Genomic DNA, 18,992 nt, shown 5'->3' with positions numbered 1-18,992 from the left:
GAGATTAACATACTGCACTGGATTCACACACTCATTTGACCTTGAAATATCACCGATTATCCATGTCCCACAATTTGACTTGACATTAATTTATAAAACAGCAGCATTGCTAGGTATTAAATTTACAAATGATTAAAATAAATACCTGACACGTGATCTTGAATTATGGGTGATGAACATAAATGTTTGTTGAAAACACATTTTATTGGTCATTAATTTAAAAAGGTATTTGGAATAAACAGGGTAAAATTCATAATTTGAGAGTAAATATCAGTGCATAATAATGTTGAACTCAAATTCATCATTGAATGTATTGAAGCTCTGCCTGCATCTATGAGAGATTTCCAAACCCTCCTGATCATTGTGTCCCACAAAGATTAAATCTGACATGGGTTTTCTTAAACTGTGATCGTGAGAATGAGTGATCAGGAAGAGACATCAGCTTTCCACATTTAGTGTAAGAAGAGCTCCACTGCCTTTAACATTTGTAATGAAGTGTGCTTAGAAGATGAGCTCTGACTGACCCTCAGTTACTATAGTAACAGAGCAAGCACTTGCTAAGAGCTGTTTCCTGTGAGAGAGAAACTAAATCTTCCTCAAGATGGCGAGCAGAGACTCAGAAAGAAAAACTCCTGTTGAGCTGCATTCAAATGTGTATAAAAAAAAAAAACACGTTTCCATATTAGAACAATTTTTTTTATTTAGTGACATACTGCCAAGTATGGTGATCCATACTCGGAATTCATGCTCTGCATTTAACCCATCCAACGTGCACACACACAGCAGTGAACACACACACACCGTGAACACACACCCGGAGCAGTGGGCAGCCATTTATGCTGCGGCGCCCGGGGAGCAGTTGAGGGTTCGGTGCCTTGCTCAGTCGTGGTATTGAGGGTGGAGAGAGCGCTGGACATTCACTCCCCCCACCTACAATCCCTGCCGGCCCGAGACTCAAACCCGCAACCTTTGGATTACGAGTCAGACTCTCTAACCATTAGGCCACGACTTCCCCCATTAAATCTATACAGCTGTTAGTTGATGAAAAAGGAAATGATAGTGTGTTGTCAACTCTGTCTCTCACAGGAAGCATGTTAAATCTCACACAGAGACACTGAGGAGCCCCAATCAAGCCTAAATCCAGCATAGAGGGGTTCAGTGAATGTGGTGTTGAATGTGTGTAAGTGTGTGAGTGTGTGTGTGTCAGAGACGCTGTAGAAGGACAGAGTGTCAGCCGACCAGTTCAGATACACTCCTACTCTGTTAGAGTGACTTGAAGGGGCAGATATGACTGTGCTTGTATTTTTGTGTCTGGCAGTGAAACTGTCGTTAAAACAGTTCAGACTCCAGGACTTTTCATTATATCCAAACCAACAGTCATCATCCCATCCTTTCCTGCTGATTCCTTTATATGTCACTGATATATCAGTCTTCCCTTTATATTCAGCCTCCCAGTAACAGCGTCCAGTCAGACTCTCTCTACAAAGAACCTGCTGAAACTCATCAAATCTTGCTGGATGATCACGATAGGGCTGCTTCTTTTTCACATAAATCACCTTTCTGTTACTCTTAGACAGAGCGAGTCGAGTGTTTGCAGTGTTTAAATCCAGAGTGAGATCGCAGATATCTGAACACAAGAAAAGAAATGATAAACTTCATAAAACAAAAAAACAACAATATTTAAGGTGTGTACAGGTTGTGAGGATCTCCTAACAAGCTCCACAGTACAAATACTTAATAAAGTGACTAAATAGTTATTTAATTTTAACTCAACAATACAAAGGTTCTTGTTAGTTGTAAGGTTTTGGTAGGTGTGGGATCAGGGAACAGAAACATTGTTCTTTCAATATAGATGCAACAGAAGACTGTGTGTGTACTGTATATACTTGTGTGTGTACCAAATTTAGGGGCCAAAAATGGCCAAATTGCATAGACTTATATATATATATATATATATATATATATATATATACACACTGAACAAAATTATAAATGCAACACTTTTCTTTTTGCCCCCATTTTTCATGAGCTGAATTCAAAGATATAAGACTTTTTCTATGTACACAAAAGGCCTATTTCTCTCAAATATTGTTCACAAATCTGTATAAATCTGTCTTAGTGGGCACTTCACTCACGTGGTCTGCGGTTGTGAGGCCGGTTGGATGTACTGCCAAATTCTCTGAAACGCCTTTGGAAACGGCTTTTGGTAGAGAAATGAACATTCAATTCACGGGCAACAGCTCTGGTGGACATTGTCTAATCAGCATCTTGATATGCGACACCTGTGAGGTGGATGGATTATCTCGGCAAAAGAGTGCTTGCCGAGATAAAAGTGCTTAAATTAAAAAATGGGGGCAAAAACAAGTGTTGTGTTTATTATTTTGTTCAGTGTGTGTGTGTGTGTGTGTATATATATATATATATATTTTTTTTTAATTCTTCTTTTTTTTTTTTTTAAGTTATATTGAAGTCTATACAATTTCACCATTCAGACAGCTAAATAAACATGACCTACATTTCTGTGGTCCTGCTGTAACCCTGAACTTTCCTCTATGATCCACACTGTAAAAACAAAAGATGTCACACTTACATAATGAAGATTCTATATAAAAATAAACTGGTTAAATTAAAGAAAAATCTATATCTAAAAAAAATTATAAGGGTACATCTGAATAACAGAACATCCCTGTTAAAATTTCAGGTATTTGAGATGTAAAAAATCACGTTAAATCATTTTTTTCCACCTTTAATGAGATATTAAAACCAGCTAAATTCCACACAACAAACAAATACAAATAGTTTCTGTAGGAAATTCTTTGTCACATCTCACAAAGGGCTTATAAAGGATGTGCTGGAATCTGTCAAAATCAAAACTTTACAAAGCTAAAGATGAAGAGGAATACCCAAGTCCACAAAAGAGTAAATTTAGAAAATGAAGAAAAATATTTTTCAATGGCTGCATGATATTTTGCATGCGATAGTCATGCGCATCTGGTCAGTAAAGACGGTTCTGTGATTAGTGGTAAATCTCCATCACCTGCTTTCAGATGGAGCGGCATTTATATACACAGAGCCGTAGTTCACTGACAAGCTACGCAATTCGCGCTCATAATCGCAGATGAATCGCATTTGATTTTGAACGTGATATTGCATAGCTTATTGACGAGATGTGCATGACTATCACATGCAAAATATCGTGCAGCCCTACTTGAAACGTATTATTATTACAAGCACTTCCTGTGTCTATTTGCCTCTTTAAGATCTTTAAGAATCGCTTGATGTATTCCCCAGTTGTAAGTCGCTTTGGATAAAAGGGTCTGCTAAATTAACAAATGTAAATGTAAATGTAAATATACACAATATACCACCACAAATAAATCAATGTATGGGAAACACAGTATATGTGTTGCATGCAGGGATCTATATACATATGAGTTTTCACTGACTTTATACTGCACACATTTACACATGACAGGATGATTATTAGTGTTGAACATACTTGAGTTTGTCCAGTCTGTAGTTTGGATCAGAGAGCAGCTTGACTAATGATTGTCCTGGGTGATTGTAGCTCAGATCCAGCTCTCTCAGGTGTGAAGGGTTTGAACTCAGAGCTGAAGCCAGAAAACAACAGCCTTCCTCTGTCACCATACAGCCAGATAATCTACAAACACACACACACACACACACACAGACACAAACACAAACACTCAACATCACTTCATCTGAGACTGGAGTGTTTCCGATTTCTGTAGCACTTTCATCCCCAGATCACTGACTACAGGTTCAGTTCACCTGGAGCAACTCTATAGGTTCAGTTTTTTTAACTCCGTGTCAGTGTTGGAGGAGATGTAACAGTTATTCCTACCTCAGTATGTTGAGTCGACAGTGTGAACTCTTCAGTCCATCAGAGAGCAGCTTCACTCCTGAATCCTGCAGGTCATTGTTACTCAGGTCCAACTCTCTCAGTGAGTTTGATGATTGTAGAGATGAAGACAAACTTTCACAGCACTGATCAGTGAGGCTACAGTCTGCAAGACTATAACAGAGGATTAAATTCAAATGACTGACAAGCATCATTTCAATTTACTTGACCAGGTCAGTAAAATAATACTCACAGAGCTTTTCTGCAGTTCACCACGGCTGGTATCAGTCTTCTTCTACCCTCATCTGATGTGTTGTATTTCTTCATATCAAACTCATCCAGCACCTCCTCTGATATCTGAAGCATGTAGGCTATTGTTGAGCAGTAAGATGGGGATAGTTGATTCACTGAGTTATTCTCTAATTTCACAAACTCCTGAATATCTCTGTAAAGAGTCTGATCCTTCATTTCCAGCAGACAGAGGAACAGATTGATGCATCTGTCAGCTGAGAGACGTTCAGCACCCTTGATTTTGTCTTTAATGTACTGTGTGATTCTCTCAGTGGTCTCTGAACTGTTCACTGTGTGTGTCAGTAGATCCTGTAAAAGTCTCTGATTGGACTCCAGTGAGACGCCTAGCAGAAACCGCAGGAAAAGATCCAGCTGCCCATTTTTACTCTGTAAGGAATTATCAACTGCTGCTTCTAGTAGCTCATATAGAGAGTTTTCCCGACTGTACCAGTGATATATTTTCTTTAGAAACAACTTCAGGAATTCCTTATTCTTTTCTACATGGCAATAAAACAGATATAAAGCAGCTAGAAACTTCTGAAAGCTCAGATGAATGAAGCAGTAGACTTTCCTCTGATGAATCACAGATTCCTCCTTAGAAATCCCAGAATACACTAAGGCATCAGTGTCGTCTATGCTACTGTCAATCAGGTCCTCCTCACAGAACATCACATTGCCCTTCGTCAGCTGTTTGAAAGCCAGTTCACCAAGTTTCACAATCACATCTCTGTTGGACTTGAGGAGTTTCTCAGGATCTCTCTCATCATACTTATGATTCCTCATGTTGATCTGAGTCAGCAGGAAGTGGATGTACATTTCAGTCAGAGTTTGAGGGATTCCTGCACTCTCATCTTGTTTCAGGAGGTTTTCAAGCACAGTGGCTGAGATCCAGCAGAAGACGGGTATGTGACACATGATGTGGAGGCTTCTTGATTTTCTAATGTGTGAGATGATTCTGCTGGCGCGATGCTCATCACTGATTCTCTTCCTAAAATATTCCTCCATCTGAAGCTCATTGAATCCCTGAATTTCTGTCACACGGTCAATGTATTTTGAGGGGATTTGATTGGCTGCTGCTGGTCTGGAGGTGATCCAGATGAGAGCAGAGGGAAGCAACTCTCCTCTGATGAGGTTTGACATCAACACACCCACTGATGAAGACTCATTCACATCACAAACCTTCTCATCATCTGAAAACATCAGTGTAATTCTGCTTTCATCCAGACCATCAAAGATGAACACAAATTTACACTCCTCATAGATCTTTGAGTCCAGATCTTGGAGTTCAGGATTAAAGTCCAGCAGAAGTCTGTGAAGACTGTACTGATGATCTTTAATCAAGTTCAGCTCTCGAAATGGAAGCACAAACATGAAATCTACATCCTGATTGGCTTTTCCCACAGTCCAGTCCAGAATGAACTTCTGCACAGAGACTGTTTTTCCAATTCCAGCAATGCCTTTAGTAAGAACAGTCTTGATTTTGTCTTTCTCCTCACATCCTGGCATATGCAAAGGTTTAAAGATGTCATTGCAGCAGAATGAAGTGTCTTGTGTTCTGGGTCTTTTCTCCATCTGTAAATCCTCATGGTCTTCATTCACTCCTTCACTCTCTCCCTCTGTGATGTAGAACTGTGTGTAGATACATTTCAGGAAGGTTTGATTCTCTTCTACTCTCTTGTACTTATTCTTCATGCTGGTTTTGTGTTGATCTTTGAGTCTCTGCAGGACATCATCTACTGGTTGGTGAGAATCATGCTGAAGATCTGCAGTCTCCTCCAGCAGTGTGCGTGTCTGCAGGGCTCTATCTGAGTTGTGCCACCCCAGGATTGTCCGACAGTACGAGATGAGGCGAGACAGGTAGAACATCACTAAACTTATGACATCATTTCTTTTCTCTCTGCAAAAACAGTGAGTTGAACAGAAGCACTGTGAAACCCCTCTCTCATTAAAATAGAGAAAATTATTCAAATGTTCCATCAGTTCTAATTTTAAATAATGCCACATTCACACAGAACTGTCAGGTCTAAAATAACATTCATATAACAAAATATAACAATCTTGCACAATCTTCCACTCCTCATTGAAGATTAATAATCTTTACAAATGTTTCATTAGAAGTTCCACTTCAGCAGTTCAATCACATTTATACTCACTCAGGGTCAGAGGTCACTGCTCCATCACTGAACTGAAGTGAATAATCCATGGATGTGTCACTGTTCACAGACACACACCTGGGTTCTGGAGATGCTGCTTTATGCGTGCGAAAATCCTCCTCCTCCTCTCTCTTCTCACAGAGACTCATTTTACACGCAGTTCAGTATTAAAACAATAAATAAATAATTTTTGATGCTTTAATAGGATATTCTAATATATTTTACTGATATAAACCATCTTCTATTTAAAAAAACAACTTTTTACAGCATTTCTGTTCTTTCCCTCCTATATGTTATATGATGATAGAAAACGAACTGAGTGTGTACACTCCAAGTCATCTATTAAAGGGGTCCTATTGTGCTTTTTCACTTTTTGAATTTTAGTTAGTGTGTAGTGCGTATGTTTGGGCATAAACCGATCTACAAAGTTACAAATCTCAAAGTCCACTCCAAAGGGCGATATTTCGTTTTTAAAAAATCCCTTTTCAAGAACTACAACGAAAGGCTCGTTTGGACTACAAAGTTGTTTTCCTGTATTTGTGACATCACAAATTGTAAATCCCGCCTACAGAAATTTGAATGGTTGGGGGGTGGGAGGAACGCTTGGTTGAGCACTGCACGTTTCAAAATCGAAACCCAGTGCGGGTGTTTTTATATCACTGTATTTCTGATGGAAACCAACTGTTTTCAGAAAATTATGGATGTCGTTTTCATTTCATCTTGCATGTAATGTCTGGTAAAGCAGCGTTTGTGAGCAGAGCTCTGTTTTGTGTACAGCGTTACCGGAGAAACCTCGCTCTCTTCCGCTCCAACAGCGCCTCCTGCTGGCATAGAATTAATTTGCATATATTGTGCGGCCACAAATAGTGTAAATCTGTGGGACTATGGTATAAATAAATTCAACTGTAAAACAGTTTCAGTGCAATTCATGTTATAATGTTTTATTTATTAAACAACAGAATTAAAGAACAATTAAAGAACAATAAACATAATACTTATTACCGTTGCACTTATCTGCATGTCAATGCAGTTATTTTTAAGCTGTTGTTGACATCCTATCTAAAACATGATTTAGCCACAAAAACAACAACAACAGCGGGTGGTGGTGGCGCAGTGGATAAGACACATGCCTTTGGTGTGAGAGACCCGGGTTCGAATCCACTGTGAGACACCAATGTGTCCCTGAGCAAGACACTTAACCCCTAGTTGCTCCAGAGGCGTGCGACCTCTGACATATATAGCAATTGTAAGTCGCTTTGGATAAAAGCGTCAGCTAAATGAATAAATGTAAATGTAAATGTACCACTTTAATATGTCTCACAATATCTGTGCGTGCAAAGGTTTCTGCACGATCCTCTTGTTCAATATTCTCGGGGTCTGAATTGATATAGCAATATTGACTAACTTGCTGTTTTGGCAAGGGGCGGGGCAATACTGAAACACCGTCTAAGCTGTTCGCCAATCACAATTCACTGGGACAGCTAACCAATCACAACGCACTGGGACAGTTAACCAATCACAACGCACTGGGACAGCTAACCAATCACAACGCACTGGGACAGCTAACCAATCACAACGCACTGGGACAGCTAACCAATCACAATGCACTAGGACAGCTAACCAATCACAATGCACTGGGACAGCTAAACAATCACAACGCACTGGGACAGCTAACCAATCACAACGCACTGGGACAGCTAACCAATCACAATGCACTAGGACAGCTAACCAATCACAATGCACTGGGACAGCTAACCTATCACAATGCACTGGGACAGCTAACCAATCACAATGCACTGGGACAGCTAACCAATCACAATGCACTGGGACAGCTAACCAATCACAACGCACTGGGGCAGCTAACCAATCACAACACATTTTGTTTTTCGGAAGGCGGGCCTTCATCAAACCCGGAACTAATCGAACCGTTTGTTTCAGGCTGGGGAGAAAGGTATTGTAATGTAAATTATGTGAAAAATAATGCGATTTTCAAACCAGCAAGCATGAGAGCATGTTCTAGTACACCCCCAAAACAAAATCAAGACTTTGTAAAAGAGCATAATAGGAACCCTTTAACAAATATTCAAAAGACAACATTACATAATAATTCTCATTATTCAATATCCTGAAATGTCACGTGAAACATGAAAAGTACAGTGGTTAAATCACATTTATACTCACTTCTACAGGTCGCTGTTCCACCACTACAATTCAAAGTTTCATCATGAATCTGTCGATCTTCAGAGACACACAGCTGGGTTCTGGAGATGCTGCTTTATGTGTGTGAACATCCACCTCCTCCTCTCTCTTCTCATAGACACATTCATTTTACATGCAGTGCTGTAGAAACAGACAACTGAATTGACTAAGGCTCATAAGAGAAATAATGAAAATGGAAACTTATTTAAGAATTCTTATGCCACACAATATTGAAATATGTAATAAAACAAACTATAGGCTACTTTTCTAGACTCACGAACACGACCATTCCCTGAGCCACAAAGCTTTGGATGAATAGTCCCTGAAGAGCTGTTCAATTCAAATCCCACTTCAACAGTTTCAGAAATGTCTCCTACAATCAATCTAAGACATAGACACAGTCAAGAGTAAGTAAAAGTCTTAGTAGAAAGACGAAAGCTTTTGAAAATATTCTTACATTACAGTAGGATAGAAATATATGCACATGCCGATTCATACTGATTTACCATTGCATGAGAATGAATAAACATTTACGCCTCTGTCTCAACAATGAAGAATATCAAACACAAACTCCATTTAGTTCATCAATCCATTCTGTCTCTAGATAGCAGCATAAAATTATCTGTTCTCTAACTGATTGACATTATTCACAGCTTTTCTCTCCTGATGCTGTTCATGTTTTTCCTTATACAAAATGGAGTCTGTTGTTTCACTTTTGACAAACAGGTGAACTTGGTTAAACATTCACCAGCTAGAGAGGAAATCAATGTTGGGTGTGTGTACAACACCTGCACAGGTAAAGTGGTTTTCTTCATTTCTGAGTATGTTCAAATCGAATCCAAATACAAACACAAAAGTGTGTTTACAGCTCTCACTTTACCTGTGCTAGGCTGACAACAACATGTCTTGAAATACTTTCATTTATATCTACAGTTTACAGAAAATGTCAAGAAGCTCTGCAGTAAAGTGATACGAAATGACAGGTTGGAATGAAATGAAGTTATAAGCTAATGTTCCTGGCAAGCTGTAGCCTATTATGTTCCTCTCAAGTCTGAAAGAAACACTTATTTAGAAACAAGTCTATATTATCAAATAGGGGTGTGCGATATGACGATTTGTCTCCACGATCTGCTTTTGAAGAAATATCGTAGTATCGTGCTACAGCACACCTTATGTCAAATACAGTTCTGGCGCCTCCGTCTCTATATACTGTACAACACGACACACAGCAGTAGAGTTACTCTGACAGGACACTGCACTTATTCGCGATCGCAAAAGTACATTATTTGCACACAAGCCTTGCTGGTTAAATGTTTCATTCGCGCGCTGGTCTGACGTGCGCTTTTTCTGAGCACATACACCTGAAGCACGCGCACTAAAAACCCTGTCTAACAGCGCCTGATTACTCAACTAACTTATCTTTTGCGCTAATACTGTCAAAACACACAAGGTTTACATACAGACTCAGTTGGTTATCTCCTACAATAAAAGTAAATAGTTAAGAGAGAAACAGATGCGTGCCTGTATATTAGATGCGTGCAGCTCTTAAAGGGACAGTACTAAACATGCTGTCGACTGTCATTAAAGGGATAGTTCACCCTAAAATTTAATTTCTGTCATTATTTACTCACTCACATGTTGTCCCAAACCTCTATTAATTTCTTGTGCTGAACCCAAAAGAAGATATTTTGAAGAATGCGGGTAACCAAACAGTTGCTGGTCCACATTGACTTTGATAGGAAAGAAAAATCCTATGGAAGTCACTGAGGACCAGCAACTGTTTGGTTTTCCACCTTCTTCAAAATAGCATTTATGTTCAGCAGAAGAAAGAAACTCATTCAGGTTTAAAACAACTTTTGAGTAAATGATGGTATAAAAATAAAACATTATGACAAAATTGACAGACAGATGACAGAATATTTATTTTTGGGGGAACTATTCATTTAACGTTAACAAAACAACAAAACGCAAAGAGAAAAATCACTCACTACTCTTGACTGAAAAACTTTAATACAGTTGCTTTAGGAATCAGTCTATCTAGTGTTTTATTTTTATATTTGTTCATTCAATTTCATTGAATGCTCTGCTAAATACACCTATTGTACCTGAAAATAAAGCACTTGTTTTATTTGTATATTATATGTATTTGTAATGTGTATCTTTGTTCTTATTTTTTAATAAGAAAGATAAAATAATGACACATTTTTTATCTTCGCCCAGTTTGGCCTAAATATCTGCCATGCATCTTTGTCTTTCTAGTTTGGCTGTAATGCTCACACAACTTGTAAAACCAAAATAGTAAAACTAACATGACAAAGAATCATGATAAAATCGTGATATTTCTAAAAAAAAAAAAATCGTGATATGATATTTTTCCCATATCGCCCACCCCTATTATCAAAGTATTATTTACCTTTTTATTTTTTTGTTTCTTATGTGGCTGGGATCAGAAGAAGGTGATTTCAATGTTTTTGTCTTGGACTGTTTTGTGTTTTACGTTTTCATTTAATATGTCAGACACCCTGTTTCCTTGTGTAACAGCTATAATATCCTTTACAAGTCTGCAGAGTTAATATGGAATAAAGTGTCAAAAGCAGTATGAACTGACAGCGATATTTATTGAGTTTTAAGATAATCAGCTAACCTACCTAGTTCTTGTATTATTGCCATTTTGTTCAATTTTAATGTTACTGAGCAGAAGAAAAAGAAGAAAACTTTTAGATATATTAACCCCTTAACTGTCACTCACAGTTTTGAACATAGACATTATAGAGCACTATTCAAACTTTTATAACATTTTGTAACATGATTTTTATGTACCATTTCCATGGTAATGCAATGTCTGATTTTAAAATGGGTTTCAATGATGAATTTTGAGATTTTAAGTTTTCAACTGATATATAATTTCTTATGCTTTCTAAAGTGTGATCGGGAAAAAGGCAACTAAGAAGACTGTCTGGGACAAAGGTCAGAACTCCTGTTATGATGTAGATTTTTCAGATGCACTCTTGTCATAAATTAATCTATTAATTTTCCTACATAATTTTTTAACAAAAAAGGTGAAAACAAATTGACGATAATCGCTAGAAATTGTCTCCAATAATAATTGTCCCTAACTGAGCAAGCCAGAGGCGACAGCGGCAAGGAACCAAAACTCCCTCTGTGACAGAATGGAGAAAAAAAACCTTGGAAGAAACCAGGCTCAGTCGGGGGGGGGGGGCCAGTTCTCCTCTGTCCAGACGAAACCCGCAGTTCAATTTCAACCGCAGCCATGTCAGATTGTGTAAAGGGCTTATCTGATTCCCGTGGTCTTGTCCCGATGGGGCATTTTAATGTATAATTTAATGTATTTGTTATATTTGTGTTTTATTCATTATTTGAATTTTTTATTCATTTGCTATAATTGTAATGTATATTTGAATACATTTATTGTTTCTCTGTCTATTTTTATAATATATATTTGTTTGTTTATCCACTGGACGAATGAAAAGAAATAACCAGATGTGTCAGTGTTCATCCAAACACCATCATAAATTAATTAGATTAAGGGGATCTTTTTTTCATGCACTGGTCAAATTTGAGATTTTGGGCTTTTTGGTTTTTCATAGTGTTTTCAGACCAGCGGAAAGAAAACATCCAAAAGACACTAGTGTTTCTTTTCTAGCACTTTATCTATCTGTGTCACTAGATTTCAATCACAATACTTTTAAAGGAAGTTTTCTCAAAATGAGTTTTCCCCTTAACTGAGCCATAAATCTCAGTAGCACTTACACACACCAAACTTTACATTTTTATTCCTGTCTATATCCTGAATGTTTTTACAGAGGGATTTGTTCATATATCATTTGCTTGATTATATACATTTTAATCCCTCCCCAAAATTGTTAAAAATCTAGCCTGTTCTTTGAGCATTTTCTGAATTATGGAGTGACAGAAAATGACATACCCAAAATTCCCTCTGTAAAAACCTTTGGCTCTAATGTCAAAAAAAGTAAACAAGAATTTTGAAACTGACATCATCCAGTGTTTAGATTTTTGTACTAGACATTTATGCAAATTAGCACATATTAAATTATTTAATCTCTTAATATAATTGTATTGGTCACTGAGTTAAAAATGAAGTGGTTAATTATTATTAATCGTTAAAGAAAACTTAATGTTGGTTTTTGATGCAAAAGCTAAATGTTAAGGCCAAGACACAAATTAATAAAAAAAACATAGAGCATCTTCAAACTCTGCCACTATGATGTCACAAAGATATTCTAGAACTCTAGAGTCCTGAGACTTTAATCATAGTTTGAGATGAGAAGACTGCATACATTTACTGAAGACCAACAGCTAGTAAAAAAAATGGAGAACATCAGTCCTACAGCTTTTAACGTGTTTGATGAAGCACGTTTACTGGGTGAACACACTGACTTGATCATCAGGGCAAATGACAGAGTATTTCAAGTGCACAAGATCATCTTGTGTGGCTGCAGTCCTTATTTCAGGTGAGCAGAAGCATTTAAACTGCAACTGTGTACAAAGTAGCCTATCTAGAAGAAATAATTAATTATATAGACCTACCTATTTTTCATCAATAACATTGAAACTGCCTAAGATGTCTAATGTATAAATGGATAAAAAGGAATGAGTGTATTGGCAGAACACATGGACATATTTAGATAAAAATGTTTCTTGAAATTTAATTCTTCATTTAATGGAATTGTAAGAAGGTTTATCCAGCATGTTAAATTTAATATATGATATGTTACAAATTACATTATCTGTGAAATTACCATTAATTTAAGCAGCATATATTTCAAAGTTTCTCTACTTGCAAAAATTGGTCTGAAATTGAATTGTAAATAATATTATTTTAATGTGTGTAACACAAATACTAATAATGCTTGTTATTTGCAGGGTTCTTTTCTCCACTAATTGGAGCAGAACAACAGAACATTTCTATGATATTCCAGGAATGTCCCGAAACATCTGGTCTCTTATTATTCAGTATGCTTACACAGGATCTGTCTTCATTACAGAAGAGAATGTGTTGGAGCTCTTAGTGGCAGCTGATCAGTTCTTAGTCTCAGGTCTTGTAGATGCCTGCTGTCAGTTCCTGGAGTCACGCTTATGTCCAGAGAACTGCATTGGCATCTGCATGTTTACAGAGGATTTTCACTCCTGCTCAAAGCTCCGCCATAAAGCAAAGCTCTACATCCTGCAGCACTTTGAGGAGGTTCTGCAAGTATCTGAGGAGTTCCTGGAGCTCTCACTGGAACAGCTTGAGGAGATCATTGATAAGGATGAGCTGAATGTCAAACAGGAGGAGGTGGTTTTTGAAGCCGTGCTCCACTGGATTGATTACGCACCTGAAAGCAGGAGGAAACACATCGCCATGCTTCTGCCAAAGGTAAGACAGAGAAACTATCTTTCAACAGCTTGCACTGCAAAAAAGTTTTTATTTTCTTGTACTCTTTTTTTAGTATGTTTGTCTTGTTTTCCAATACAAATATTTAAAAAGTCTTCAATCAGGATAAATTTACTTTAGGAGGAAAATGACTTAAGATATTAAGTCTTGTGTATTAAACAGTATAAACTATTAACAAAATTAAGTGAGTTTACGCTTAAAACAAGAAAAATATATTATAATTTTTATCAATATATTGAATTTGGTTTTTATTTCTGTGTTTAATTTTAGTTTCAGTAATTTTGCTGTGTTTTTTGTTTAAATAATCCTATATAGTTTTTTATTATTTATTTATTCAGTTAGTTAGTTAGTTTTATTACTTTTATTATTTCAGTACATTAAATTAAACTAAATGATGTTGCCTTCACAGCTGAAATAAATAATAAATTGTATTTGATTTCAAGTAATGATCATTTTAGCTTCTGTTAAATATAACAACCCTGCCAATGGAGGAAGGAAAAATATTCTTGTTTTACTTTTGAAATAAGTTTATTTTTCTTGAGACCCACTGAGAGATATTTTTCTTATTTTAAGCATAAACATGCTTAAATTTGATAATTTTTTCATAAAACAAGATTTAATATCTTAAATCATTTGTCTTTGTTTTGTTAAATGCATCTTGATTTTAGAAAGGTTAGATATTTGTACTAGAAACAAGACAAAAATACTGAGTAAAAAGATATTTTGTAATGTTGCAAGCACTTTGGACACCGTATCAACTGCCTTGCAACAATCTAGCAATTCTGAAAGTTGAAACTCTCTTCACTGTGCTTCAGGTTCGAATGGGATTGATGACATCAGACTACTTCATCAATAATGTAAAGAGCAATGCACTGGTGATGGAGAATGAAGCCTGCATGCCTCTTATCATCAATGCAATGAAGGCTTTGTTTGAATTTGACATGGATGTACATGGACCCATCAGCTTAGAGCTCATACATCAACTGACACGCCCACGTCTGCCCTCTGCGATCCTATTGGCCATTGGAGGATGGAGCAATGGCAGTCCCTCCAATGCGATCGAGGCATATGATGCAAATGCAGACCGCTGGGTCAATGTGACTCTTGAGGATGAGCGTCCCAGAGCCTATCATGGCACAGCTGTCCTGGATGAGTTTGTCTACTGTGTTGGTGGTTATGACGGTGTGGAGTATTTTAACAGTGTCAGGAAACTCAATCTTATCACTCAAACTTGGCATGAGGTGAGAAATGTTGTAGGTCAACAGGTAACTTTTGAAAGTTATCAACATGATAGAAAAGAGCAATGAGCTAGTGTATTGATATATGTATAGACAATGACTTAAATGCCAAAAAAATGTTAAACCCGTGTTGTGTTGTAGGTGGCTCCCATGTATGAACGGCGATGCTATATTAGTGTTGCTGTTCTGGATGGGTTCATTTATGCCATTGGTGGCTTTGATGGACATGGACGGCTCAAATCAGCAGAACGCTATGATCCTGACACCAACCAGTGGACACTGACCGCATCCATGAATGAACAGAGGAGTGATGCCAGTGCCACCTCACTGCAGGGCAGGGTAAGAACAATCATCCGTGACCTGTAAAACAGGACGGGTGAAACTGAAAATGTAGAAATACAGTATAGCACAAGAATGTTCATTTAAATAAGAAACAGAATACCGTATTAAATATACTGTCTGTTGTAAACACAGTTACGTGAAAGGCTTTAGTCATGAACATCATGCATATTATATTGTGTGTGTTTGGCAGGTTTATATCTGTGGTGGTTTTACTGGGACAGAGTGTCTCTTCTCAGCTGAAAGCTTTAACCCTGACACAAACCAGTGGACTCTCATCGCTCCCATGAGAAGCCGCCGCAGTGGTGTTGGTGTGATTGCTTACGGGGATCTAGTTTATGCTGTGAGCATTAAACACACACATCACTGTTATCTTAGAATCATTGACATACTATTATACTATTATTTTATTCATATTTTTTTTAGATGTATTTTCAGATATTATTTTAGTTTTTTGTCAAGTTTTTTTGTTATTGAAATATATCTTTGTCTATATAGTAACATGATTTTTTTGTAACATGACATTTCGACACTATTTCCGTGTCTAAATACTGTAAAGCTGATACAGCTTTATATCCAGCTGATGTAAAGCTGCTTTGACACAATTTGCATTGTTAAAAGCGCTATACAAATAATTGTGACGTCACTTGATAGTGACTTTTAAATACATAATTTTTTCAGTTTTATTTTTTGTACATAATTTTAGTACAAGTTAAACTAAATTAAGTTTTTTATGTCTATATAGTTTTAATAATTTTTATTTCTGTTTTAGTTTATTTTAGTACCTCAATTTAAACGAGAAATGAGAAAAATGAGAAATATTGCCTCGCTAAACTATCTGAAAAAAATAAGTTTTAATAATAATTTTTTTAAATATTTGATTTTATTTCAAGAACAATTTTTAAAAGAGTTTTAGTTAACTGTAATAATCCTTACATGGAAGCACAGTTTTAAAGGTTGTGTGTGTGTAAATGCATGCATGAATGTGCATACAAAAACATAGAATGCATAAATTAAAAAATATATATATTTTTTAAAGGTTGGTGGTTTCGATGGTGCCAGTCGTTTGCAGAGTGCAGAAACCTACAACCCACTGACTAACACCTGGTGTGATATTGCATCTATGTACAATCCACGCAGTAACTTTGGCATTGAGGTGAGATGTGGACAGTTATTATTTGTATTTGCTGAAACTATTAAATAACATTACAAGTATGATTTGGTAATTATGACTGTAGGGAATATGTATTGGTCCCATATTGACACTAAGTGTAAAGTTGCATCTAAATAACTCTAGAAGGCTTCATGGAAATGTCAGAATGAATCAATATTGCCAAGTGTGTTTGACTATGAAAACATCTTCCTAATTTCAAGAGTCAAGAAATTCTATGTTGTGGATTATTAGGTTTCATTGAAGTGTTTCATCAATACTAAGACATATTCATATAAAAGTAAATACTAGCAGAACATTATTTAATTTCCTTTATACCTTCTTCAAAATCCAGGTAGTTGATGATCAGTTGTTTGTTGTCGGAGGGTTTAATGGATTCAGCACAACATCTGATGCGGAGTGCTACGATGAGAAGACAAATGAATGGTAACATCCACAAACACTAAATCCCAAAACAATTTCACACTGCATGAGCTAATGCCTCTAAATGAGGCGTAATTGCACAAAAAAATGAATGAACACTGAATAAAACTTGAATGTATATTTCTTTGCATTCTCAGCCTGTTTTCTGTTTTCCACACAGGTTTGATGCAAATGAAATGGCAATTTTCCGCAGTGCTCTGAGTTGTTGCATTATATCAGGATTACCTAACATGGCACAATATGCTGCCCAACGAGACGCAGTCCAGATTCAAGACGAGTCTGACAGTGAATGACCTGCTTCCAGCAGCACTCTGACCTTCTCACAGCACCTGTGATGTGTCACATGAATAAATGCAATCAAAAAATTAGGTTGTATTCTAACTGCAAGTGGAAAAACAAAGAATTATCTCAGTTGTTGTCCCAGTATTGATCCAGTATTATTGTACTAAGTTGCTTTGGATAAAAGCTTCTAAATGACAACAAAATCTGAATCTTAACAAACCGGAAGTGATACATTTGTGTGATAAAGATGACAGTAAATGAGCAAAAATGCAAGGTCTAATATTGGGAATTATGTTTAGTAAAATGTTTTGTGTTAATAAACTGTTTAATAATCACTGTAATTGACTGTCTTTCAGAGTGACCAGTGAATAACTTTTGGTATTTTTTTATATGATCATGCATTGTGTATGATTGATTTAACTCCCACATAGTTTGCGATGTTTTTATTACTGGCATAATAGACACATGGAAATACCACTTTATGTAACTTTTGTATAGGAACCTTCTGTGGACACTATCATAGGCATCTTTGAAATCAATAAACAAGTGCCAGGTTGTGACTCCGAACTCCCAAGCTTTCTCACACATCTGTCGAAGAGTAAACATTTGGTCAATGGTCGACCTATTAGCTTGGAAACCACACTGATAGTCTCCTATCAGACGTTCGGCAATTGTGTTAGACGGTTGTACAGCATTATAGACAATACCTTGTATGCTACACACACAAGGCTGATCCTTCTGTAGTTCTTGCAGATGGCATTGTCTCCCTTTTTATGGACATCCAGAAGGAAGGAGAGCCCTCAAATTAAGTGAACATGAATATGAGGTAGTACAGAACTTTGTGTATCTGGGGTCCTCTGTTAATGCTGAGTGCTCTGAGACTGGCGAGATCAAGAGAAGGATAACTGCTGGGAATAGGAGCTACTTTGCCCTCAGTAGCCTTTTTAAAAGCCGTAGTTTCTCATGGTCCTCCAAACTCAGAATGTACAAGTCCCTCATTAGACCTGTAGTCTCATATGGCAGTGAGACCTGGGTCCTTAACCAAAAGTCTGCAGACATGTTGGATATGTTTGAGCGGAAAGTACTAAGGAGAATATTTGGACCTGTGAATGAGGGTGGACAGAAGGAATGAGAAGCACTGTATCAGGAGGCATCACTATCAACATTTGTTAGACTTCAGCGCCTCCGGTGGTATGGGCACCTTCAAAGGATGGGAGAGGAACGACTGGCACAGAGAGTATTCGGGGCACAGCCTTTCGGTACCAGGCTAAGGGGAAGGCCTAGAAGCCGATGGGCCGATGCAATGAGGAGGGATATGAGAAGTGCAGGGCTGCGGCACAATTTCGAGCGGCAAGCATGGAAGAGGATGGTTGTAGAGTTCATGGACCACTGGGTCCGTAGCGCCAGATGGTAAGGTAAGGTAACTTTTGTAGTACATTAAACAATCGAGAATGAATAATATTTTGCAGTGTCGGTTATGAAGACTTCTGAAAACAATAAAGATTATAAAGGCATTTTAGCACTTCATAAAATAAGGACATCATCAGTTGTACTGAATGTGTGTGTAAAACTATGCTCTCAGTCAGTCCAAGTTCAGCTGTGGAGTAAGTTATGCATT

At 37.2% G+C, this 18,992-nt stretch overlaps 2 protein-coding genes across 2 annotated transcripts; one reads left to right on the top strand and one right to left on the bottom strand.

Annotated features, from left to right (window-relative positions):
- Nucleotides 1-677: 677 nt before the first annotated feature.
- LOC306850461 (NLR family CARD domain-containing protein 3-like) lies at nucleotides 678-6,455 on the bottom strand (the record flags this gene model as incomplete). The annotated part of the gene is made up of 6 exons (XM_079386113.1): nucleotides 678-1,627; nucleotides 2,516-2,562; nucleotides 3,500-3,661; nucleotides 3,866-4,036; nucleotides 4,116-6,050; nucleotides 6,307-6,455. The coding sequence occupies 6 exons, from the start codon at nucleotides 6,453-6,455 to the stop codon at nucleotides 1,095-1,097; spliced, it is 2,997 nt and encodes a 998-aa protein (XP_079242239.1). The 3' UTR covers nucleotides 678-1,094.
- Nucleotides 6,456-13,381: 6,926 nt separating this feature from the next.
- On the top strand, nucleotides 13,382-17,710 carry LOC306850168 (kelch-like protein 10). Its single transcript, XM_079385634.1, has 7 exons — nucleotides 13,382-13,903; nucleotides 14,737-15,162; nucleotides 15,301-15,498; nucleotides 15,692-15,841; nucleotides 16,538-16,654; nucleotides 17,004-17,095; nucleotides 17,253-17,710. The coding sequence occupies exons 1-7, from the start codon at nucleotides 13,394-13,396 to the stop codon at nucleotides 17,383-17,385; spliced, it is 1,626 nt and encodes a 541-aa protein (XP_079241760.1). The 5' UTR covers nucleotides 13,382-13,393; the 3' UTR covers nucleotides 17,386-17,710.
- The last annotated feature ends 1,282 nt before the right edge of the window (nucleotides 17,711-18,992 follow it).

This window comes from Barbus barbus, assembly GCF_936440315.1.
Source record: "Barbus barbus genome assembly, chromosome: 30".
NCBI lineage: Eukaryota > Metazoa > Chordata > Actinopteri > Cypriniformes > Cyprinidae > Barbus > Barbus barbus.
This window is presented reverse-complemented; position numbering and strand designations above follow the sequence as displayed.